The 26,555-nt window shown below is 37.3% G+C and overlaps 1 protein-coding gene across 4 annotated transcripts in view; it reads right to left on the reverse strand.

The window, feature by feature from the left end:
- The window catches only part of LOC106050310 (diuretic hormone receptor-like), a 117,590-nt gene that overhangs the window by 60,441 nt on the left and 30,594 nt on the right, over window positions 1-26,555 (reverse strand). Inside the window, exon 1 of one of the 4 annotated variants that reach the window (XM_056004561.1) lies at window positions 20,290-20,466. The exons of 1 other annotated variant lie outside the window; for it this stretch is intronic. In XM_056004561.1, the coding sequence (XP_055860536.1) occupies window positions 20,290-20,343 (54 nt within the window). In that variant the 5' untranslated portion in view covers window positions 20,344-20,466. Of the gene's footprint in view, window positions 1-14,636; window positions 14,660-15,173; window positions 15,306-20,289; window positions 20,467-26,555 lie in introns of those variants that run through there. 2 more of the 4 variants (XM_056004589.1, XM_056004594.1) reach the window with 2 other exon arrangements.

A 26,555-nucleotide genomic window follows, 5' to 3' on the forward strand; every position in this document is an offset into this window, starting at 1 on the left:
TTGGACACAGTAGTTCTCCCACACCTTAGCTCGGATCAAGCTGAAATTTGCACAATTATTTCTTTTACCCAACAACACAAGAATCAATAGAAAAATACAAATTAGTTAATTAACTATTGGTAATTTCTTATTTTGTTTGGTATCTCGAACAAGGGAAAGAAATCGTACTTGACTGAAGTGGTGGTATAACTGAATTAGTCTCCTTTGTAGGTCGCCACTCTAAATTGAAACAATCAATATATATAGCTCTTCAATGTTCTCTAATCATAAGCACCTCACTAGCAGAGTGGTTAGCACATCAGCACAAGGAGGCGTTAGCAACGATTTCAAATTCATGTCATTTCGCTTTTCCCCTTTTTAAAAATGTTTTTCAAAACTAATTACGGTAAAAATCCTACCAGATATCCATTTCATTCGCCCCCCCCCCCTCCCCCCTCACCTTTTCCATCTGGTCCAGATAAGTGATAGGATCATAGCGTTTTCAGAAATCTAAAAGCATGAAATAGCGCTAAACAAAAACAATTGGTTAAAATATTATTAATCGCACAGATTTATTGTTGTTGGTCTAGATCTGTGATAATAGCTTCAAAAGGAAGGATGTGTCAATATTAGAAGATATTACGTCATTGTTTGTTGTCTATGTTTTATGCGAAAGCAAAGAATCGGACGGAAATAAAAGTTAGTTATATATGTCTACCTTGATAAATAATAATAATAATAATCTTTATTATCCGTAAGGAAATTTGTCTTACAATTTGTGCATTACACCAAACAAAAAACATTATAACTATAAGAAACCAAAGTGTACATTCACACCAGACGCACTCATAATTTACATGTGACAAAGTTTATACCAGATTGTTCTTATTTAATGATTTGATTGCCAGGGGAACAAAAGAGTGCTTGTGTCTGTTTGTCTTTGCTATCGGTGTCTTGTATCTCTTTTGTGATGGTAAAATCACAAAATTCTGACACAAAGGGTGATTCTTTATTTCGATGATCTTGTTAGCTTTTTTATAGATGTTTGTCTCAAACAACTGCCCAAATGAGGTTTGTTTTTTGCCAATGATTTTGCCAGCAGCATTTAGGATTCTATTAAGTTTATTTTTATTTTTAATGCTCAGATTGCCATACCAGGCAGTGATATTGAAACTTAAAATATTGCAGATGTGAGCGTGATAAAACATAGCCAAGGCCTTTTCGCTAACATTAAACGAGGACAGTTTTCTTAGTAGTCGTAATCTTTGCTGCCCTATTTTGCTGATATAATCAGTATTTGCAGTAAAATTTAGTTTATTGTCTAGGATAGTACCAAGGTATTTAAAGGTTTGCACAATTTCAATAGTCTCTCCAGCTACAGAAACAATATCATTTCCCTTCTTGTCCCTACGAAAATCGATTATCATTTCTTTGGTTTTTTTTACATTTAATAATAAAAAATTATCTTTACAGTATTCCTCAATGTGTTCTAGTTCTTTGAAATACTCATTTACGTCTGAGCTCTCTGAGAGCAGGGCAAGAAGAGCCGCATCATCAGCGAATTTTGTGAAGGAGCAACAATAACTATCGGATTGAAAATCATTGGTGTACAAAATGAACCACAATGGCGATGTTACAGCCCCCTGGGGCGCCCCTGTGTTAACTATGCGTTCATTAGATATAACATTGTTTACCTTACCCTCTGAGCTCTCTGGGTCAAAAATTCATTAGCCCATAGTATTATGTATGGACTAATCTGCAACGCTTTCATCTTTTCAATGAGTAAATGAAGTTGTATAGTGTTAAAAGCTGATGAGAAATCCATAAAGAGCAATCTTACATAAGTGTTCGGTAAGTCCAGATGTTTGTAGACACAGTTTAAAATATTTAGGATGGCATCGTCTACACCTTTACCCTTTTGGTAAGCAAATTGTAAAGGGTCTAACTTATTACAAAGATCATTCAGAAGAAACATTTTAACCAATTTTTCTAAACATTTAGACACAATGGAAGTAAGTGAAACAGGTCTATAGTCATTCATTTCCTTTGGTTTGGAAACCTTTGGCACAGGTACAATTATAGATGATTTCCACACAGGTGGTATCTCATGGTTTAGTAATGAAGTAGAAAAAATATCTTGGAAAGGTTCAGCTAGTTGTTCAGCACATTCTTTTAAGATTCGCCCTTTTATTCCATCAGGCCCACCAGCTTTCATTGGGTTGACGTTTTTGAAAATGTTACAAACTTGCACTTTAGTAATCGCTAATTCTAAGCAGTTGTTAACATTGACATCCTCAAGGGCTTTGAGTCTTAGATAATTAAAAACTTTCGTGTCGAAGCGACAATAGAAATCATTTAACTCATTGGCCAATGTTTTTTCGTCTCTTGTAGCAAGATTATTTTTAAATTTGACTTGTGCTCCTGCCATTTTGTTCATGATGCCCCACGTCTGTCTCATGTCACTTGTATTAATTGAGTCTTCCAGCTTGGTGCGGTAGTTTCTCCTCCCTTCCTCAAGAACGACGTTGAGACTTCGTTGAGCAATTTTCCTTGTCTGTCCATCGCCACTCATAAATGCTCTTTTCTTTTTTATTATTTCCCGTTTTATTTTAAGACAGTCTCGTTATTATCATTATTAATTAGTAACGTCTGCAGTAATTTATTATTAATCTGTGACAACAGAACATGGTGTCAGATTTGTTTTCAGATCTTGTGTCAGATCTGGTGTTAGATTAGGTGTCAATATCTAGTGTCACATTGCTTGAAAGTGCTGGTAACAGGTAGATCTAGATCTAGTGGTTTCTAAATTGCTAAAAGTACATTTTATTTGTGGTGTCGTTAGTTCATGTTGTTAGATCTAGATCTAGACATAGAATCTAGAATCTGTACGAATAATGGAATTATTCGATCCTCCTAAACCGTTGTCACTAGACGGTAATCTATCTGAAAGATGGAAAAAATGGAGACAAAGTTTTGAACTGTTTATGGTTGCCACTGAAAAAAATACGAAGCCCGAGCCAGTGAAGAAAGCTTTATTGTTACACCTGATCGGTGAACCCGCTCGAGACATCTACAATGCTTTTCAAGTATGTGAAGATGAGACTGTAGACAAAGTAATTGAAAGAATCATTTTTTTGCCTAAGTCCAACACTGTGTATGACAGATTTAAATTCTTTTCAAGAAAGCAGAAAGACGGAGAAACGTTTGAACAGTATTATACTGAGTTAAAGAATTTGGCAAAAGAATGCAAGTTTGACAACCTTCGAGATGAACTCATCAGAGATCGATTGGTATGTGGCATACAGTCGGATCGAGTGAGAGACTTCTGAGAGATGTAGACTTAACTTTAGAGAAAGCAGCAAGCATAATTCGTGCTGACTAGCATACCCAGAACCAAATGATAGATATGAAAGGACTACATGTGGATGCTGCTAATAAATTAAAGAAGACAGAAGATAGAAAGCCAGTCAAAACCTCACAGGAAAATATGGCAAAGAATCATGTCACAAGTTTCATTAGAGATTGCATATCTTGTGGTGGATCTCACAGAAAATACAATTGCCCAGCATTCGGACAGACGTGCCGAAAATGTAAAAAGAGAAATCATTTCGCTGTAAAATGTCGTTCGAAACACTTCAAAGCTGTGAAGAAAAAATTGCTACCTCATGCTGTACCAGACAGACCATGGAAAAAGGTTGCGACAGATTTGTTTGAATGGCGAAACAATGACTATTTGCTAGTTGTGGACTATTTCTCTAAATACCCTGAAATAAAACGACTGGAGAACAAAACAGCAGAATGTGTTATCAGGGCAATGAAAGGTATTTTTGCTAGACATGGTATACCAGAAGAAATAGTGAGCGACAACATGCCATTCAATAGCTATCAATATAGAGAGTTTGCTTCTGAATGGGGTTTCAAGATAACAACATCAAGTCCCAGATACCCTCAATCAAATGGACAAAGTGAGGTGTATGTTGGTATCGTAAAGCAGATATTCAACAAAGCATACAAAAGTGGGAAAGATCCATATCTCGCTATGCTCGAGTATAGAAATACTCCGATAAGCGGACTGCTTTATTCGCCATCACAACTGCTGATGAGTAGAAGACTCAGGGACATCATTCCAACTGATCCCAAACTATTGAAACCATCGGTAGCTGAAAATGCAGAGACATTACTCAACGAACGACAGAGGAAAAGCAAAGTGAGGTACGATGCAAAAGCAAGGTTACCTAAAGACTACTCTGTCGGGGAGAAGGTGAGAGTTCGTCTAGGACAAACATGGCAGAAAGCAGTCGTCATTAAGAAACATCCATCACCCAGATCTTACATCATAAAGACAAATGATGGGAAAACATACAGACGAAATCAACGGTTTTTAAACAAGAGCTACGAAGAAGACATCTCTGGGTACTATGACACCGACGAAGACAATGAACAGCACTGTTAGAACAAAAGAAACAGACAATTATAAACCAACATCTAGAGAACTTGCTGTGCCGGTCAAGACAACCAGAAGTGGTCGAGTTGTCAAAATTCCTTGTAAATATAAGTATTAAGAACTTTAAAAGGAAGGATGTGATAATAGCTTCAAAAGGAAGGATGTGTCAATATTAGAAGATATTACGTCATTGTTTGTTGTCTATGTTTTATGCGAAAGCAAAGAATCGGACGGAAATAAAAGTTAGTTATATATGTCTACCTTGATAAAGACAGTCTCGTTATTATCATTATAAATTAGTAACGTCTGCAGTTATTTATTATTAATCTGTGACAACAGAACAAGATATATTGCAATACGTAATTACATGGTTGATCCAAACTAATTGATACAACTACACTTGGTATAAGCTTTGTTTGTTTGTTGTTGTTTTTCTTCAAGTATTTTTATGTTGTTTTTTTTTAATTAGCTATGTTCTTGTTTGTGTGACGAGATAAAGGTCCTGGGATCGCGTTTTGATAGTAGAGACAGTACGCAGAAAACAAATACATGAATTGTATTGAAATCGAAAAAGTACATTTCCCGAGTCCCCAGCTGACCAGCATTTAATATATCGTCTCAGAACTGGACACAACAGAGTGAGAGAACACATGTTTCGGAAGCTAAAAATAGGGACTATTAAGATATCACCAGAGAATGCCGTCCATGTCCTTCAAAGCATCTAACTGTATTGATAGACCTGGAGAAGACACTGGCCCCTTTCCCCACACTTAAAGAACAAAAACTGTATGGAGAGCTGCCAGATCTGGAAACCACTGCGCAGTTCGCCTCAGATAAAGGAATACTCGCCTGAACCTTCCAGCATAAAAATAAGAACGAAGAAGAAGAAGAAATATGGCGCCGAGGTTTGGAAGCAGATGCCAAGCAAATGAGCAAGGCGTGGGGACAGTTGCAGAGACCAGAATATAGACGCCTGGAGGAAGCTGCCAAAGAATATAGACGCCTGGAGGAAGCTGCCAAAGAATATAGACGCCTGGAGGAAGCTGCCAAAGAATATAGACGCCTGGAGGAAGCTGCCAAAGAATATAGACGCCTGGAGGAAGCTGCCAAAGAATATAGACGCCTGGAGGAAGCTGCCAAAGAATATAGACGCCTGGAGGAAGCTGCCAAAGAATATAGACGCCTGGAGGAAGCTGCCAAAGAATATAGACGCCTGGAGGAAGCTGCCAAATAATATAGACGCCTGGAGGAAGCTGCCAAAGAATATAGACGCCTGGAGGAAGCTGCCAAAGAATATAGACGCCTGGAGGAAGCTGCCAAAGAATATAGACGCCTGGAGGAAGCTGCCAAAGAATATAGACGCTTGGAGGAAGCTGCCAAAGAATATAGACGCTTAGAGGAAGCTGCAAAAGATGAGATGAGAGTAAATAACTTTACATTATTTTTGAACACATTGGGCTTAAGTCCTGTCAAATGCAATGCGTATAATGGAGGATTACTCTGAAAATATACTATCTTTTCCATTGGAAATTTGCTGTAATTAGTTTTACATTAACTCTTTCTCTCTTTAATTATTTACCACATTCTGGTGGAATCAAAGTTGGTATCGTCAGTTAGGAGAGAAAGAGTTAAATTGATTTGTGTTACAAAAACTATTATTTATCAACATATCAACCTTGCTTTCAAAACTAGAACGAATCTCGAAAGGCTACGTTGAACGCACGAAAAAACTATAAAGGACAAACTAAATTTGGCTTTAAAAATCCGGATCTATTTGGAACATGCTTAGGGAAGATTAAAAATCTTTTTTTTTTTAGAAAATATTCTTTGTGTTTTTCTTTTTTTTTTTTTATCAGCCTTTTTTTTTCCTTTGCGCCTTTTATTTCCAAGCCAACAATTTCAACGCTCAAGAAAGATCGATCTTGCGCCCATGAACTGATCTTGTATAGGTGTCAAATATATTCTTTTATGGGCCCTATTCCTTTTTGTCCTCCCTCCTTTAATAATATCGATGATGTACTTTGAAACATGCACTTTAACTCCCCTTCCTAGCACGTCACATTAGATATGACAAATCTGCTGACCCACAAGATACCCAGACTTCACACAAAAATTCAGAAATGTGTACAACTGCTTTAGGGCGTAAGATATTGGAAGATTGGACCCAAGCCAGATAATTGTTATAGGAAATATGGAAAGAGTATTAGGGAATCAAATGTCTCTATTTGCAGATTTGTCGTTGGATGCTGAGTAGAGTATATCAAAGAAGCAATAAATTATTTACTGTTATTTTTTTGTTTTATTTTTGGGTTTTTTTTTCCTCAATCCTGGATCATTTCTGTGGTCTTGATGTAGATTTTTTTTTTGTTTTGTTTTAAATAAAGTATTTATAAACAAATAAGAACTGATCAAAGCAATATAATGCATGATGGGGAAAAAAAACAATGTCTCACAAATATAAAAATATCACAAGTGTAGATAATTGGGAGATAATTCACAAAAGGGAAATAAGATTTTATACATTTTCCTTATGCTAATGGGCATTGCGAAGTGTTTTCCTTGATGTTTTTTTTTTTGTTGTTGTTTTTTTTTTGTTTTTTCAGTTCAGATATAATCAACCGAACAGAGTTGTAAATCTGCCAGGTCCAGTAAAATGAAGCCGTTGTCCGACATTAAAACACCTGAATGATGTGCTGCTCTGTCCCAGTGGTTCCAATTAAAACGTGTTTGGACAAGAGCGGTGCTGGGCAGACGATGTGTTGCTGGTAGTGATGGGCAGACGATGTGTTGCTGGTAGTGATGGGCAGACGATGTGTTGCTGGTAGTGATGGGCAGACGATGTGTTGCTGGTAGTGATGGGCAGACGATGTATTGCTGGTAGTGATGGGCAGACGATGTGTTGCTGGTAGTGATGGGCAGACGATGTATTGCTGGTAGTGATGGGCAGACGATGTGTTGCTGGTAGTGATGGGCAGACGATGTGTTGCTGGTAGTGATGGGCAAAAGTTAACTACAAAGTTAAAAACTATTAGTTTAACTAATAAAAAATTATTAAGGCAAAGGTTTAACCAGAAAAAAAATAGTTTAGCTTAAAGCGAAGTTTAATTTTTTTTTTAGTTACTAACTATAGTTTAATTACAATTTGTGGTAGCGGTTGTAAGACATAGGCCTATATGTATATATCCCTGTTTTCTGATCACGTGTTATGGGTAACGATGATTACCAAAAATTATAATGCAGTTAACAACTATTTTGTCAGTCTGCATTTGAAGAGGCTAAAGTAAGATGCGGGTAAAAGTTATGGGAGTCAATATCTGCACTTGAAAGTAGAAGTATTATAAAGTATTGTTCAACATTTTGGCCAAAAGCTTCTAAGCAGTATTAGGAATGGGGTGGTTCCGATTTTTTTTCTCTCACATTTGGTGTTTAATTTCTGATAAGCGTGTTAGGTCAATATTTAGTGGTTTTAATCAATTCGTTTGTGGTAAACAATAATTTATTAAATACAGGAACATCATATAGGCCTACACCCTTTTTATAGCTTAAACCTTAGATGAAGTCGAAGCGTATAATAGATTCTAGTCTTTAGATTCATTATTGAGATCTAGGTTTAAATTTACAGTTACATGAGTTAGGCCTATATAGATCTAAAAGCATTAGGATAACCAGCTCCAGAAAAAAAAAATTTAATCCACACCCTCCCTGACCAAAAAGTAAGTAGACTTAGTAGACTATGTCCAACTGAGTTTAAAAACCTGGTCAGATAGATGTGCACAGGTAGGCCTACTGTACTGTACATGTGTAGTCGATGATACTAAAAAGACTACCCTTTGTTTTTTTCCATCGCGCGTTATGCAATAGTGTTTGCTTAATGTCAAGTGGTCAGACAAGAAAATAACACACTGGCATGGTTTGTCTTCTTCTTTTTCTTCTTCTTCGTTCTCATTGTTATGTTGGAGCGTTTAGATGACTAGACCAATACATGAAATCAATATATGAAATGAACTGCGCAGTGGTTTCCAAATCAGGGAGCTCTCCATATAGTTTTCTTTCTATTGGAGTGTTTTGGGGCCAGAGTCTTATTCGGGCCTCTTGGTAAAGAGAGCAGTTTTGGAGGACGTGGTCGGCATTCTCTGGTGATACTCCACATGGGCAGGTTTCACTGGTTCCAATTTTGAGCTTCCGGTACATGTGTTGTCGCATTCTGTTGTGTCCGGTCCTGAGTCGAAAGATTAGACGTTGGTCTTGTAGGGATAGCTTATAGTAAGCGTCATCTTTCTTGTGATTTTGGATGAGAGCTCGTCCATTTCTCGTTTATCATGGTTTGTCTAGCATGTACATCTTTACAATAAAATAGTTGCACACCCTCCCAGACCAAAAAGCAAATAGACCGTGTGTCCGACTAACTTCAACAACATGGTCTGATAGATGTACAGATGTAGGCGGACTAGTGTACTGTAGTGTGCAGTCCATAATAACAAGACCATCCAACGTTTTTTTCTTTGCGCGTTTAACAGTTATGCAATAGTGTTAGTTGTGTGGTGAGTGGTCAGGCAACAGTTTAACAATAGTGTTAGTTGTGCGGTGAATGGTCAGGCAAGAGCTACACATTGGCATGGTTAATGAACTATGTACTTTGCACTAAAATAGTTACACAGCTCAAATGTTTCATAAAACTCCAACAATTTTGTTTCTATTTTTGGTTACTAGAAATGTGAAATTCTAAATTTCTATTTTATTTAATGAGATTTTAAACTTAACCGGTATAAGTAAGATTTTCCTTTATATAAGTTTTAATTTTAAAAAATAAAAGTATCATTATTTTCTAAAGGTTTTAATTCAAGGCTAAAATACAAGCACAATTATTTATTTAGGCATCTTTTTTTTCAAATTTTAGTGTGCAATAATGTTTATCTAATAGTTTAATTATTTTTATTATTTTAGTTGAACTATATTTTGAAATTCATGACAAACTTTTAGTTTAACTACTTTATTTTAGTTGAAACTTAGTTTTAGTTTAACTTTTTAAATTTAGTTTAGTTCCCAACACTAGTTGCTGGGGATTGTGGGAATGACCGATGAAAAACACGCGTGCTTCTCACTGCTGACGTAATCTCTTGTCCGAAGTGACCAAACAAGACAAATGTCTTATCTAGCCCTGATCTAAGTGAGTGAAAGAACAGCAGAGCCACAATCAATAGAGGTGACGCTATCCGCGACGATTAAGCAAAGTCAACAAGACAGTTTCACATATATGAGTTCCAATAAAAAAAAATTTCAAATGTTAAGGAAGTCTTTAGTTGGACGACTGTTTTACAGAAAGGAATACCTGTAGGAGATACTCGTATTTTCATTGATTTCTATTCGACCTGTTCAAAAGTAACTGTGTTATTAATAAATAGAATTATTAAATACAATAATTATTAATAGACTAATAAATAGAAGTAAAACAGTAAAGTTCCCCTTTCAGACCTTGCGATATATGGGTCAGATGATGTAAAGGTCAATTGTTTCTGTGGCCAACGGTTAGCGAGGATGTCATGTGGCTGAAACAACACGACAGATCGCCTTTAATTTTCCCCAGCTAAAGTCGGGTAACCATTACAGTTGGGTGCACTTAGAGGTGTTCTATAAATCCAGAAACTCAATCAATAATAAATACTCCTAGAACAAAAAATTCCAAAAAAATCTGCAAGTGTATCAACGAAACGAGTTCCTGTCCATAGAAACACTATATTTAGTCTACTTTCTAGTTATTTTAATTTAGAATAGCTTTACTTGGTGTTGCGTGGCTAGTGTGAGTGGTTTGGTCAGCGGAGGAATACAACTTGATATAAATAGTTCTAATGTGTTATTAACCAGAAGTCAAAGTGCCATGGGTGTAAACACCTGAATTCTAAAACACAATTTGACCTGACTTGTAACGACAGTTGTACCAGAAGTATGACCTGTCATGTCAACAGTCTGGATGCAGGAGAGCCAATCATAAGTCTTACCAACCGCTTGGTCCACTTGATAACCCCTTACTGACCGTTAATCAATTCGTTATTTAGGTCAAATCGTCTATATTTAGAGATCCGAAGAAAAACAGTGACTCTTTTTCTTTTTTCGGCAAATTGATTTATGTACTTAAAGCTTTGATGAGATTTTCTTGATACATCGAATGACTAAATGAACATTTGTACTTCGAGACCAACAGAAATGTTCAGGGTCTTTCTTTCGATAGACTAATAAAAACAAACACATTAAGCTTGTATTGCTGTAAGTGTGACATACTAAGATTCTTTGAGGGACACTTTGAGTAATCTGAAACTAGAGAGTGGCTAAAAGGGAAACCCGATGTTTTTTGCTTTCTATTTTGAGATGGAAATACTGCGCAAAATAGCTGTAACAGTTATCATTATACCATTTTCTATTTAGATGCCTTGAAACATTTATAAATTAGACATCGAATTCTTTAAATTCTTAAAAAAGTAAAATATTTTAAAAAATGCGTTTTAAAAAAAAGACAATTCCTCCTTTACGACTGTTTCGTAAGAGCGAATATTTTACTCTTTATAACTAGGAAAAGATAGTTGTTTTTTTTAAATCACTACCTCACCCGGGGCACACCCCAATTCTCCCTCTACATGAAACAAATCCTTTTCAGAAAACATAAAATTTTAATGATAGGCCTATAGATATAGAAGAATTTTCCTGAACTTTTATTTATTTGAATAGTGTCCACATGGGGAAATGATGATAAAGGTTTTCTAGTCCTCTAACCAAATTGAAATTCATTTTTTTTATACTTAAAAAAAAAAAATTTAACGGTCAGACTAAGAGTTTTCCCAGTCTGACCAATTAGCAAGTAGCTCTTTTCCTGAACATATACATCAATGGTCAAATTTCTAAGAAAATCGTTAGAATCGTCTTCGATAACCTTTGCCCAGGTTTTGACCACTTCGAATGTGCGACCTGAATGAGGTGTTTTAAAATCAAGATTATGTGAGAAAAAGCTTTCAAATTTAATGATATACTGTTAAAAGTGTATAATAATTTATCGTGTACCTTCTAAAATGCACAGCTAATCAACACTTTCGGCGAATACACCAAATAGCAAACTGTTTATAATTGCACGCCAACTATGACAATTACCAGTACAGACAAACTCCCTTAAAACAATCGACATTCATGCTGCCAACTTTCTTTCCAAATCCGATGTATAGGTCATACTAAGGATGAAAGTACTTGCGCCTCACTGTGCTAGTAATGATAGGAAATGTATCTAAAGGGATGTAACCAAGTTATGAAGCTCAAAATTTAATTCACAATCTCATATGTAAATCACATTTAGAACAGTTCTCCTTTATTTAATAAGAACAAGGGCTCTGGTAGGATTTAGTAGAATAGTACCAATAAGAACATTATAAAGTCATTTTCACATAGAACATGAAGACTTCATAAGAATAAGCAATACCTACGTGGCTTATGAGAAATGACTTCAGTAAATAATATGTTTGAAGTAAAAATTAGTAATCTACAAGTACAAACAAAGGAAAGTAACCCTTTCCGACCTTGCGAACTGTTGGGTAAAGTGTGTGAAGATCATGTTTCTGTGGCCCACGGTTAACGATGGTGTCATGTGGTCAGCACAAAGATCAAACGAATTTATTTTTCCCCAATTACTGCCACGTACCCGTTAAAATCAGATAAAAATAAAAAAATAACGGAACCAAAATCTTCACCAGTATTTGAACACGACACCTCTCGGTTTGAAAACCAAGCTGTTTGGCCCTCAGCCGCCACGACCCTATGACTAGTGAACAACAGAAAGGGTTTGAATAAAGAGAAAAATAACAAGTATTAATAACAATTAATAATGACAATTAATAATAATAATTAATAAGAAGAATTAATAATGCTAATTAATGCTAATTAATAATAATAATTAGTAATAACAATTAGCAATTACATCGTCATTAGCATTTTTTCTAATTGTACGTGAATTGAAATTAATTTGAAATTAATATTTTGAAACATGTTTAGAATGACTAGTTCAGGTTCTTTGTATTTACCTGCAAAATTTCCCTAATTGATTGATTCTTCACATTTACAATGTAACCTGGTTTCATTTTTCTTTCGATTATTATTAAACATGTAAATATGCCGCCCATTACGTAGCATACGTGAGGCAGTGTGATGGTCTAAACTAAGAGTAATGTGTAGACACCAGTCTAAAATTGAAACAGAAAACAGTTTATTATGGACTGTGATGGACAATGGCTAGTTTATTAGAGATTGATTGAGACTGTTCGACCCACAGAGAGAGAGAGAGAGAGAGAACTCCTGTTTATCATTGTCTGTCCACACACTGATGAAGTGAAAAACTCACGAGATAGCTGGCATTGAGTCATGAGATTGTCATGTCGGATAATCTCCCGTCCCGTTCATTGTATGCGTGAGAAACCAACATAGCCACTACAATGGCTAAGACAAAGCGGTAAGTTCTAATCTAAAGAATGTGAGATTGCTATGGACACTGCCTCTAAAACAAAGCTAGAAGCAAACGAATTTCGTTTTAATTTCACATTCACTACTTTTTAAGATATTTTTTGTATATTGGACATTATATTTTGACTTTTTGAACATGATTCGGGTGTTTTTTTTCAAAACTAGAGATTATTAGCCCAAACCGCCCGCAAGACGGCGGGGGATGGCTGCGGGCAGGGTTTCAACCCAGGACATTATAATTTTCTACAATCTTTGCTTCTCATCATACACACTATGCTAATTTAATCATTTCTTTTCGATTTTCGATAATGAGTTGGTGATTTTGTATGTAGCCAAGTATAAAATAGGATTATTTACAAAACTAAACCTTTCATGTTTTCATTATATATAGATAGATAGACAGACAGACAGACAGACAGATTGATTGATTAATTGATTGATTGATTGATTGATTGATTGATTGATTGATTGATTGATTGATTGATTGATTGATTGATAAGAGAGAGAGAGGCGTCTTTTATTTTCCTCAAAATGAAATTAAGAGTAAGAGAAGACATTCACAAAGAGTCACGACTACAAGTTATCCCACAACGAGCTAGTAGCACTTGGCACATGAGCCTGTACTCTGTTGCTACCCCAACGAGCTAGTAGCACCTGGCACATGAGCCTGTACTCTGTTGCTACCCCAACGAGCTAGTAGCACCTGGCACATGAGCCTGTACTCTGTTGCTACCCCAACGAGCTAGTAGCACCTGGCACATGAGCCTGTACTCTGTTGCTACCCCAACGAGCTAGTAGCACCTGGCACATGAGCCTGTACTCTGTTGCTACCCCAACGAGCTAGTAGCACCTGGCACATGAGCCTGTACTCTGTTGCTACCCCAACCCGTGTCATTTGGCTGCATCATACAACAACTTACAAGGAGTTTGGAAATGTGTGTCATGTCATGGGCGTAGCCAGACAAACCTGTAGTTTTGATATAGTTATAACTAAAGATTGAGGTTTGAAGAGGGTTTAACGTCAACCCCCCCCCCCCTTAGCTACCCTCTTTAAATGTGGTGAATGTAGATTGACTGTAGCTTTATTAATTGAAAGGGGTATGATGCTCTAGGGGGGTTAACCTCCAAAGAAACTGCCCATGGCTACACTCTTAGAATTGGATGAATGTAGTTGTACTATAGTTTATTTTATTCAAAGTTTTTTAATGTTTGTAGGTGGAATTGACCTCAAAACCCTCTTGGCTACACTCTTAGAATTGGATGACTGCAGTTGTACTATAGTTTATTTTATTCAAAGTTTTTTAATGTTTGTAGGGGGGATTGACCTAAAAACTCTCTCGGCTACGCTCATGGAATTTGAAGACTGCAGTTTTACTATGATTTTTAACCTCCATACGCCTCTTGCTACGCTCTTTGATGACTGTAGTTTTGCTATAATTTTTATTAAAGGTGGTATTTGAGGTATGGGGGGGGGGTGTCAACCTGAAAAAATCTCTTGGATACGCTTATGAAATTTGATGACTAGTTTTGCGTTAGTTTATATTTCCCCCGAATTTTTTAATACGGTGGGGGGGGGGGGGGAAGGGGTATGAACCACGACTTCCCATAGCTACGTCCATTTGTGTGTTCGCCAAGTTAACTAGGTACTTACAACAGTCAGGAGATCTTTAGCAGACGCATAAAATTAAACTAATGGGGGGGGGGGGCTTCCATTGCTTACCTCCTACTGCACGTAGTACCCCTCCACATAGACACACACACAAATGCTAATAACAGAAGTGATGCCAGGCTTATCCTATTATGGCCCTATTCTAGCAGACGACCGCCAAGGCGGCCATAACGTGTTCCCGCGTCTTGTCGTCTGAACAAACACACGCATAAAAACAATCTAAATCAGAAGTGCCGCCAGACCTTCCGGTTAGAGTTGACCGACAACTGACAAGGTGGAAAGAAATCCGAGAGAGGCGGAGTCTTAATATTTAATCGATAGGAATTATGGGATTATCATTGATAACGAGGGGGGAGGGGTAAGGGTTCAATGTTTTGGGTTTAATGTCCTTTTGTTTAGACAAGTTTTACCACTGTACTAGTTAAGTGATATACCCGACTGAGCAAAATGCCTTGGGAAACGATATTTGTAACAGTACATACTGATCAAAGTTAACTTACCTAGCGTGTTTAATTAATTGACCTAGGGTGTAAATTTAGTTGAACTAGCGTGTAAAATTAGTTGACCCAACGTGTTTAATTAGCTTACCAATGAATCGTCTCTGAACATTGTACATAAGGTTTCCGATTTCTTTGGCCGCAGGCACGAAGCCTGAAAAAAAAGACACGTCTAAATGTGGAAGAAGAAAAAGAGGCAGTCGAGGAAGCTGTTGAGTGTGGCTAGAAACATTGTGGCGAGGGAAGGTTTTGATGATGGGGGATGGTACACAAATACCGGATCTCTGTTTAATCATTATTTCCACATGTGTATATCTTTTGTAAGTGTCTAAGTGTCCGTGTACGTGTTTCTGTGACAGTGTGCCTGTGTATCAACATGTCTGTGTCAGTGTGCCTGTGTATCAACATGTCTGTGTCAGTGTGCCTGTGTATCAACATGTCTGTGTCTGTGTGCCTGTGTATCAACATGTCTGTGTCAGTGTGCCTGTGTATCAACATGTCTGTGTCAGTGTGCCTGTGTATCAACATGTCTGTGTCAGTGTGCCTGTGTATCAACATGTCTGTGTCAGTGTGCCTGTGTATCAACATGTCTGTGTTTCTGTGGTTGTGATGTGTGTCTTTGTCTTGTGTGTCTTTATGTATGTGCGCTAAATTACAGTATTTTTGTTTACTAAAGTACTTTTTACTAAGATTTTATCAACCCACTCTCTGTCTGTCTGTCGTTCTGTCGTTCTGGTACAAATTTCGAACACGTTATTTCTCCCACTATCTTTTCTCGGATCAATCTGAAACTTTACACGACTATTTATTGTTTGTTACAAAACATGAATCAATAAAAAAAAAAATAACCAACCAGTTAATAAATTCGTGGTAATAAACTAATTTTATTCTTAATTTGTATATTACCTCATTTAGATTTATTTCTGTTATAGTAGAGTACTTTCCCTTAGATAAGCTTTTTTTTTCATTTGATTTGTTTTTGTTTTGTTTTTTCTTTAACTCTAAAATATTTGATTGACCTTGTTTATACATTGTTTCCTCCATGTTTACCCATGTTACATCAACTGTAATGTTCGTCTTTTTAATTCTCCGGTCTGTTCATGAGTTTCCTTTCTATTCAGTTCTATATCATATACAAAGTTTCCTTTCTATTCAGTTCTATATCATATACAAAGTTTCCTTTCTATTCAGTTCTATATCATATAAAAAGTTTCCTTTCTATTCAGTTCTATATCATATACAAAGTTTCCTTTCTATTCAGTTCTATATCATATACAAAGTTTCCTTTCTATTCAGTTCTATATCATATACAAAGTTTCCTTTCTATTCAGTTCTATATCATATACAAAGTTTCCTTTCTATTCAGTTCTATATCATATACAAAGTTTCCTTTCTATTCAGTTCTATATCATATACAAGTTTCCTTTCTATTCAGTTCTATATCATATAAAAAGTTTCCTTTCTATTCAGTTCTATATCATATACAAAGTTTCCTTTCTATTCAGTTCTATATCATATACAAAGTTTCCTTTCTATTCACTTCTATATCATATACAAAGTTTCCTTTCTATTCAGTTCTATATCATATAAAAAGTTTCCTTTCTATTCAGTTCTATATCATATACAAAGTTTCCTTTCTATTCAGTTCTATATCATATAAAAAGTTTCCTTTCTATTCAGTTCTATATCATATACAAAGTTTCCTTTCTATTCAGTTCTATATCATATACAAAGTTTCCTTTCTATTCAGTTCTATATCATATAAAAAGTTTCCTTTCTATTCAGTTCTATATCATATACAAAGTTTCCTTTCTATTCAGTTCTATATCATATAAAAAGTTTCCTTTCTATTCAGTTCTATATCATATAAAAAGTTTCCTTTTTTTTTAGCCTAAACATTTCAAGACATTTACAACTGAAACGTATCGCAAGACTATTTCCTGAGTCGCAATGAATACTTTGCAATATGATACACTATGATACGATACACGACGAATAAAGTAACATTTCCGAAGTGCTACTCGATTTCGCAAGCAGACGTGACAAATAAAATTGGAACGTAAATTTTTTAAAAGAAATCAGTTGTTGTTTCTTTTTGTTTTGTTTTTTAAATCTATCTAATACACAAATCTATAACACAATAATAAAGGCTGCGGACATTTTCCAGGCGATATCATTGAAGTGTAGACTCGATATCACAGTAAGTAATTGAATTCCTTTGTTTTCGTCAGAATGTAGGCTATGTGAAGACATTGTACATGATCTATTTAAAGCAGAGGACAATAAAGGTCCTTAACTATTGTTTTAGAACTTAGGACGAAAATTGAGTTTGTTTTTTTTTTACATGGTCACTCGTGTTTGAATAGTATCCTGAAATTACGTTTTGTATGATGTCTCCTATCTTTACCCCATCTCTCTCTTTTTTTTTCTCTCAGTTCTAGACTTCTCTCCCTCTCTCCTTTATTCTCTCTTTCACTCTCCATTCTATGTATCTTTCTCTCTCTCTCTTCTCATCTCTCTCTATCTCTCTCTCTCGATTCTAGACCTCTTTCTCTATATCCTCATTTAGTTTCTTTGCCTTGTCTGTTCTATCCTTCTTGGACACCTTTCTCCTTTGTTGTTTTTTACTTTTTCACTCGATCAAGATTTTGTTTTTATGTTTACCTTCAACTTGACCTTACTATTTGTATTAATTTTACTGCCCCCTCTGTCACTGCTCTTTGTCTCACTTCTCTCAGTCTCACTTCTCTCTCACTTATCTCTGTCTCACTGCTCTGTCTCACTTCTCTCTCACTTCTCTCTGTCTCACTTCTCTCACTTATCTCTGTCTCACTGCTCTCTGTCTCACTACTCTCTGTCTCACTTCTCTGTCTCACTTTTCTCTGTCTCACTTCTCTCTGTCTCACTTCTCTCTGTCTCACTTGCTCTCTGTCTCACTTCTCTCTGTCTCACTTCTCTATGTTTCACTTCTCTCTGTCTCACTTCTCTCTGTCTCACTTCTCTCTGTCTCACTTGCTCTCTGTCTCACTTCTCTCTGTCTCACTTCTCTCTGTCTTACTTGCTCTCTGTCTCACATCTCTCTCTCTCACTTTTCTCTGTCTCATTTGCTCTCTCTCTCACTTCTCTATCACTTCTCTCTGTCTCACTTCTCTCTGTCTCACTTCTCTCTGTCTCACTTCTCTCTGTCTCATTTGCTCTCTCACTTCTCTCTGTCTCACTTCTCTCTGTCTCACTTCTCTCTTTCTCATTTGCTCTCTCACTTCTCTGTCTCATTTGCTCTCTCACTTCTCTCTGTCTCACTTGCTCTCTCTGTGTCTCGTTCTGTTTGTGTCAATACAAAGGGAGGAAATGAATATATTTTGAATCTCATTGCACGAACTTTTGTCTTTTCAATCATCTATCACGAACTCTTTGCAGCCATAAAACGCATTTGTTTGAATCTTTGTACTCGGAATTCTTTCGGGTGCTCACTAAAAAAACGGATTTGAATTCACAATGTAAGCGCAGACATTAGACAAAAACCCAAAGAACTATATTTATATATTGTAATAATTTGTGAGGTCTAAGAATAAAACCTAAAAATATAAATGTTTAAAACCACAAAATATACGTCTTTTTTTCCTCTTAAGTTGCGTAACTCAAAATTGAGGACATGTCATATGAACAATCTCATTTTGTTCCCAAGTTCCGTGAATGAGTGTGTTCGTGTGTGTTTCAGTATTTTGATTTACATGTGTTAAAAAGTGATTTTTTTAAAAAGCTTTGAAGAATGTAAAGGGACCCCATAAAAATTCTACCCCGGGGCATCCATATACCTGAATCCGGCACTGTTGTGTGTTCAAAGTTATCAAAACAAACGAGGTGTATGTCAAACTTTTTTTTTTTGCGTTTGGAGGCCAATACTCTATGTGTGAGAGCAGTACTATAGGCAGGATAAAATATATATATATATATAGTTCAGACCAAAAGGTAACGTATGAGCCGATCAAATATTTCGATATATAAATGAGCAGCCGAAGGTTGTAGGACTATTTAAAGGGAAGGAGATATTATTCTATAAGAATGTACGCGCGTAAAGTAAGTGTGATAGAGAATCCAAACGCCAAAGTACTACCTGGAAGAACGTTGTGATGCGCAGGATGGAAAAAATAGTTCCGGCCAAAAAGTAACAGAGCATGTTCTATATCTGATACTTTTTGCAGAAGTAAAAAAAAAAAGGCCACGTTTCAGACTTTGCGATCTATAGGGCAGATGATGATAAGGCCATCTGTTTCTTTGGCCAACGTTTATCGAGCAGGATGTCATGTGTCTAGCACTACGACAAACCGCCCTAACTTTCACCACCTTAAGTCAGGTACCCATTACAGTTGGGTGGACTCAGTGGAGCCCTAAAAATACAGAAACTCAAAATCCCAGTCTTCACCGAAATTCGAACCTAGGGTTGTAAGACAAGCGCTAAACCACCCGTACACCGCGCCCCCTTTGCAGATGCGCGAAGTGTAAGCAACTTTTTAAAAATCTATTTTAAATCTAATTAAAAAGTAAAGTAAATTTCCCTTTTCAGACCGTGTGGTCTATATGGCAGATGATGTAGAGGTCATCTGTTTCTGTGACCTAATGTTAACGAGGGTGTCATGTGGCCGAGACAACGACCAACCGCCTTTACTTTTCCCCAACTAATATCAGGTAGCCACTAAAGCTGGGTGGACGCAGAAGTGCCCAAAGATCCCGAAATTAAAAATCCAAGTCTTCACCAGGATTTGAACCTGGGACCCCTGGTTTGGAAGTTAAGCGCTCTACCACTCAGCCACCGCGCCACTGTAATCTAGTTAGCCTAATTCATATATTCTTAACTTCTTTAAGTAACTAAAGACAGGGCTGTGTGAACAAGCAAGTTTATGTACGGTCGTACACGTAGTGGACGAAAGCGAAGTAGATCTATGAGCAGAAAGTGAACATAGTTGGCAGTTGTGCTAGCCACATAACACCATTGTAAGCCGTCAGTTTCAAAAAGTATTTATGAGCATCTCATTTTCGGATGTGAAATTACTTATAAATGTTTTAGTACAATACATCATCTAGATAAAATAAATTCTAATTGGCAAATTATACCCAATATGTTTAAGGTAAATTATCATATATTATTATAGAGTTAAACATTGTTGCATTAAAGACTCAATTACTAGATCTAAGCTTCTAAGTCTCACCTTAGAAGAGGTAGTGCTATTCCAGACCATTGTTATAATATGGCTTCCTGGCATGTACTCAAGTCAGCAACAAAAACAATTAACCCTCTCACTCCTGTACGCGTGCACCTTGTATTTAACGTCTGGCCAACATGGAATACTCCACTTTACAAATCGCCAATCGGATTCGTGTTTTATTTTCTTTTTATAACTCGAAAACTTGGGGATTAAAAAATAAAAAAATAAAGAAATGAAGCACTTAATGCGTTATCTCTGTCTGGGATGACCAATACCAGTCTCTCGGTGGCTCTTTGGCCAATGGCGCACTGGGTGACTTTTTCCTTCCTAGCATGTTTCTCCGCGTTCGTCCCTGACAGAGTAAGTGTAGCTTGGTAACTGCATACATTTTTTATTTTAGTTGTTATGACAGGTGCCTGTGGATCTATGACAGAATGAACCAACACAAGTTAGAAATCAGTTCTGGTTGTAGCCCAATGACTACAGCAAGTCATGAAACGTGTTCTGATATTTAATGCGAACGACTTTTTATGTAAAACTCCTTTGTGCCATTAAAGAGTTAATACGTCCAGGAGGCTCTCTTTGTGGCTAAAGGTCAACGAGTATGATTATAATGTCACTACAACGACTAATAGTGTTTTAGTCAATGTTCCAAGAAAGTTCTGCACTCCTATTTTTACAATGATTATATCAACTCTGTCTGTATGAGTGTCTGTCTGTCTGGCCAAAAGTTTGTACACGTTAGTTCTCCGACACCTAATCTTGGATCAAGCTGAAATTTTGCACAATTATTTCTTTTACCTGACAACACAAGAATCAATTTTAAAAATAACAACTTTAGTTAATTAACTATTGGTAAATTTTAAATTTGAAAATTTCAGCTTTATCCGAAATTAGTTGTGGGAGAAATAATGTGTAGGCTACAAAAGATTTTACCAGACAGACAGAGTGAGTTGATAAAAGCTTTGTAAAAACAGAACAAGACTCTGACATACTCCAAAATAAACAAACACTGACATGAGCTACGGTTTAAACAGATGAGCTGGTAGACAGCAGGCAGTGATCCCGGGATTGAGACTCTTGCGTGTCCCATTAAACAGAAGTGGAATGACATGCTATTAATGTCTTTGCTGTTTCAGTTAGACTTTGATATCACCATTGTTCTGAAAATTACATTTATAAACTTCTCATTTGCAATTTAAACGTTTCTCTTAGTATCAGGACTCGGCCGATTTTGAAATCAATAGTTGGCCAGGTTTTAACACAACGTATACCTTAAGAAACAATTAGCATTGTGATATGCCAGATAATATATTGCAAGATTTGGCTACTTGAGTTAGAACTTAACATAAAGCATGGCGGGATGATAAGTTATGTTATTAATATCAGATAATTGTATATATTAAGATTTCAATAAGACAGACCTAAAAGATTTGTTGTTGTTTTTTAAATCGCCCCTCCCACTAATCAAGTATCAACCTTTAGACGTGACATGCTGGTACATAACATGATCACACGCAGATTGAATTGTCCAGGCCCAACATGAGATGTAGCAATAGATACACGTCAAAAGATACAAATAAAAAGAAGAAATATAAGCAAGAAATTGAGAAATGTTATTCTTGAAATGTAAAATTCAACTCAGGCGATTGGTCCATCAGTTTCCCCACACCAGACCAAGTTGTACATGTGCAATTAGAAGGACGTACCTTGGTCAGAGGATGCATTATCTTTGACGCTCTCTAACATTGATATTGTTACGTAGTTCTGAATCTTCTGGCTAAATGTATTAGTAGGCACACAAATAAAAACACTGCAAAGAACTTGACGACTCAAATTTCAGTTTCATATAACTTTAATGACTATTAACTCTAACAATTCGTCACTGTAACATGTAGCGTAGAAGACTGTACAATATCTGTCAGTTTACAGTTAGCTATACTTCGTTGCAATTCATCTCTTCACTTCGTTGCAATTCATCTCTTCTCAACTTGCATCGAGCCGTATTCCACAGAACAGACCAACGACACACTTCACAGTGTCGATCCAGGTCTCCTAAAGCTGAACCAAGTCGCACTCAAGTCTACCGAATCAGAGCCGCACACGTCTTACATCGACTGTATCGACTGTAACGGCTCAAGTCCACTGTAGTTTGCTGTATAGACTTTAACGACAGTAGTCCACTCCAGTTAACTCTACCCTAGTTAACTTGCACCGAGTCGTACACATTTGTCTTCCACAGAGCCGCACACGTCTTAAATCGTCTGTATCGACTGTAACGGCTCACTCACGACTCCATACGACTGACTTTCACATTAACTCTCTGGCTTATATAGAGTCCCTAATCGCTCCTCCAAAGTTGCACAAACACTGCTAGTATCATCTGGAACAACACGTGAGGAAACGTCACATGCTGTCTTTGTTTTTACATGTAGATTCCAGAGAACACCTGCTGCAGTGTCATCAAGCCGGGGTCACACGTACTGACTTCTATCTGTCACTGTTCATTAGTAACTGCCCCCTTCGTAGATCTGTTTATCCCCTGGAACAACACGTGAGGGCACGTCACATCCTGTCTTTGTTTATACGCGTAGATTCCAGAGAACACTGACTGCTGTGTCATCTCGCTGGGGTCATACGTTGCCCTCTACCTATCACTGTTCATTTGTAGGATCCGTAGCGCATTGAGAAAACTAAAAACATGACATTGTGATAAACAAAAACATTTAGTAAACATATTTATAATATCTCAGATTTATTGTTGTTAGTCTAGATCAGGGGTGGGCAACCTTTTTGGATCGAGGGCCGCATTTCTTTAAATTTGGGAATGGCGGGCCGCATATGTATATACAACTTAGAAAGATAATCTAGCTAATTTTTTATTCATAGTTACACTGTATTATATTCACGTTTCTTTCTTCCCACACTCCACGGTAAAGAATTACAAGAAAAGTTAGCAATTTTTTAAATCAATTACTTTTTTTTTAATTGCTGTTGTCTTTTTATATTACAGTAACCCATTAATATACAGTGCAGTATTTTACTTTTTACACTCGTGCATAATGTTCCGGAACTGTGGAACTAGCTTACTAGTTGTTACCCTTGTGACTGCTGTCAAATTACAGTCAGTCAAAATCGACCAGTAATTATACATTTTAGTTTCCCCCCACCCAAAATATAATGCTTGTTCACTGGATGAGACTTCATATGTTCCGAAGTTAAATGTCAGGACGAGCGAAACATGCCCTTTTGGAGCATCCCCAGAGAATGCTGACCATGTCCTTCAATGGTGCATACTAAATCAGAGACCCGAACAGGACTCTGGCCAAAGGCCCTCCTAAAGAACCAAAACTATTCGGAGAACTGCCAGATCTAGAAAACATTGCGTGGTTCATCTTAGATATAGTATTACTGATCTGAACCCTCCAACATGTACAATGAGAACAAAGAGGAAGAACAGATGTATGTGTACACAAATAGTGTGAACAGTAGCACATTTTTTAAAAGTGTTAACAAACAGATTGTGGCATCCATAAGACTCCGGTGGGGGTACTGACTGGAACTTCTCTTTGCTCGAGTTATGTCCTCTGGAGCTAAATCAGCTTCTGCGCTAAATGGTGAGCTAATGATATGGAAAACCGGTTCTTGACGTCTTAAAATTTGCTTTTATAAATTGCAAAATTATATAATCTTAATAAGTGTTGTACTTTTAATTATTTCACTAGAAATAATTTCGCCTTTCAGCAAAGGAAAATGACAAAACCTGTTTTCTTTTGCTTGCTTGTAGAAAAGGAAGGCCTTGTTTGAAAAGATTTAGCATACATTTACATTTCATATGCAAGAGACTCATTGTTGTTGTAATTATGAAACCTGAAATCTGTCTTCCACTCTTCATTAGAAATATTGGTAACAAATTCGCGGACCTTCAATTCAAGTAACAGAACAATTTCTTCCTTGAGATTTTATATTGTTCTAGTTTACTTTGCCCATGCTATGATACTGAAAATATTGGATTAATTTATTCATAATCGAAACTACCTGTGGTTAATACCCCTAGCTTTATTGAGTATGATTACTATTGCTTTATGACAACAGTAAGTTGAAATTTTATGCAGCTTTGTGCAATTTTTCCTGTTTAAAGTTTATGGTTGGGGTATTAAAAAAAAACCACCATTTTACTCAGTCAAAGATCGAGCTCCACCAGTTGTCACCCTTGCCATCTAGTTCCAAGCATACCCAACATTCAACACAGTTCTTCATAGCATTGAATAAATACTGATCAGAGATTCTGTTTTGCATTGAGTGTATTGATGTATAGCCAATAAGCATAGTCTTCGTTTGCTTGAAACTTTTTATAATGACAGTTTCAATAATTTATATTTATATTATTTTCAATATATTTGCATTTTTATAAGTATATACTGTGGGCACACATGACTTCTGTAGGTGTCGGCGGGCCGCATAAAACACTTCGGCGGGCCGCATGTGGCCCGCGGGCCGTAATTTGCCCACCCCTGGTCTAGATCTATTACAAATTTAATTACGTAACTAATCCAAACTAATTAATACAATTACTCTTAATAAAAGCTTTTTCTATAGATATAACAAAATTAATTAATTACCACAAATTGGTTAATTTTTTATTTATGTATGTGTTGTCATCGACACTGAATATAATTGTGTACACATTGTCAATTTGATCCGAGACTGGAAAGTGGACGAAATGACGTGTACAAAATTTGTGCCCGGCAGACAGAGTGAGTTGATGGACCAGACAGACAGAGTGAGTTGATGGACCAGCCAGACAGAGTGAGTTGATGTACCAGCCAGACAGAGTGAGTTGATGTACCAGCCAGACAGAGTGAGTTGATGGACCAGCCAGACAGAGTGAGTTGATGGACCAGACAGACAGAGTGAGTTGATGTACCACCCAAACAGAGTGAGTTGATGTACCAGCCAGACAGAGTGAGTTGATGTACCAGCCAGACAGAGTGAGTTGATGGACCAGCCAGACAGAGTGAGTTGATGTACCAGCTAGACAGAGTGAGTTGATGGACCAGCCAGACAGAGTGAGTTGATGGACCAGCCAGACAGAGTGAGTTGATGGACCAGCTAGACAGAGTGAGTTGATGTACCAGCCAGACAGAGTGAGTTGATGGACCAGCTAGACAGAGTGAGTTGATGTACCAGCCAGACATCGTGAGTTGATGTACCAGCTAGACAGAGTGAGTTGATGTACCAGCCAGACAGAGTGAGTTGATGTACCAGCCAGACAGAGTGAGTTGATGGACCAGACAGACAGAGTGAGTTGATGGACCAGCCAGACAGAGTGAGTTGATGTACCAGCCAGACAGAGTGAGTTGATGTACCAGCTAGACAGAGTGAGTTGATGTACCAGCCAGACAGAGTGAGTTGATGTACCAGCCAGACAGAGTGAGTTGATGTACCAGCTAGACAGAGTGAGTTGATGTACCAGCCAGACATCGTGAGTTGATGTACCAGCTAGACAGAGTGAGTTGATGTACCAGCCAGACAGAGTGAGTTCATGTACCAGACAGACAGAGTGAGTTGATTTACCAGACAGACAGAGTGAGTTGATGGACCAGGCAGAGTGAGTTGATGTACCAGTCAGACAGAGTGAGTTGATGAACCAGCCAGAAAGAGTGAGTTGATTTACCAGTCAGACAGAGTGAGTTGATGGACCAGGCAGAGTGAGTTGATGTACCAGTCAGACAGAGTGAGTTGATGTACCAGCCAGACAGAGTGAGTTGATTTACCAGCCAGAGTGAGAGTATGTACCAGCCAGACAGAGTGAGTTGATGTACCAGCCAGACAGAGTGAGAGTATGTACCAGCCAGAGTGAGAGTATGTACCAGCCAGACAGAGTGAGTTGATGTACCAGCCAGACAGAGTGAGTTGATGTACCAGCCAGACAGAGTGAGAGTATTTAACAGCCAGACAGAGTGAGTTGATGTACCAGCCAGACAGAGTGAGAGTATGTACCAGCCAGACAGAGTGAGTTGATGTACCAGCCAGACAGAGTGAGTTGATGTACCAGCCAGACAGAGTGAGAGTATTTAACAGCCAGACAGAGTGAGTTGATGTACCAGCCAGACAGAGTGAGAGTATTTAACAGCCAGACAGAGTGAGTTGATGTACCAGCCAGACAGAGTGAGAGTATTTAACAGCCAGACAGAATGAGTTGATGGACCAGCCAGACAGAGTGAGAGTATTTAACAGCCAGACAGAGTGAGTTGATGGACCAGCCA

Source organism: Biomphalaria glabrata, chromosome 1 (assembly GCF_947242115.1).
Source record: "Biomphalaria glabrata chromosome 1, xgBioGlab47.1, whole genome shotgun sequence".
In the NCBI taxonomy this organism is placed as follows: Eukaryota; Metazoa; Mollusca; class Gastropoda; family Planorbidae; genus Biomphalaria; species Biomphalaria glabrata.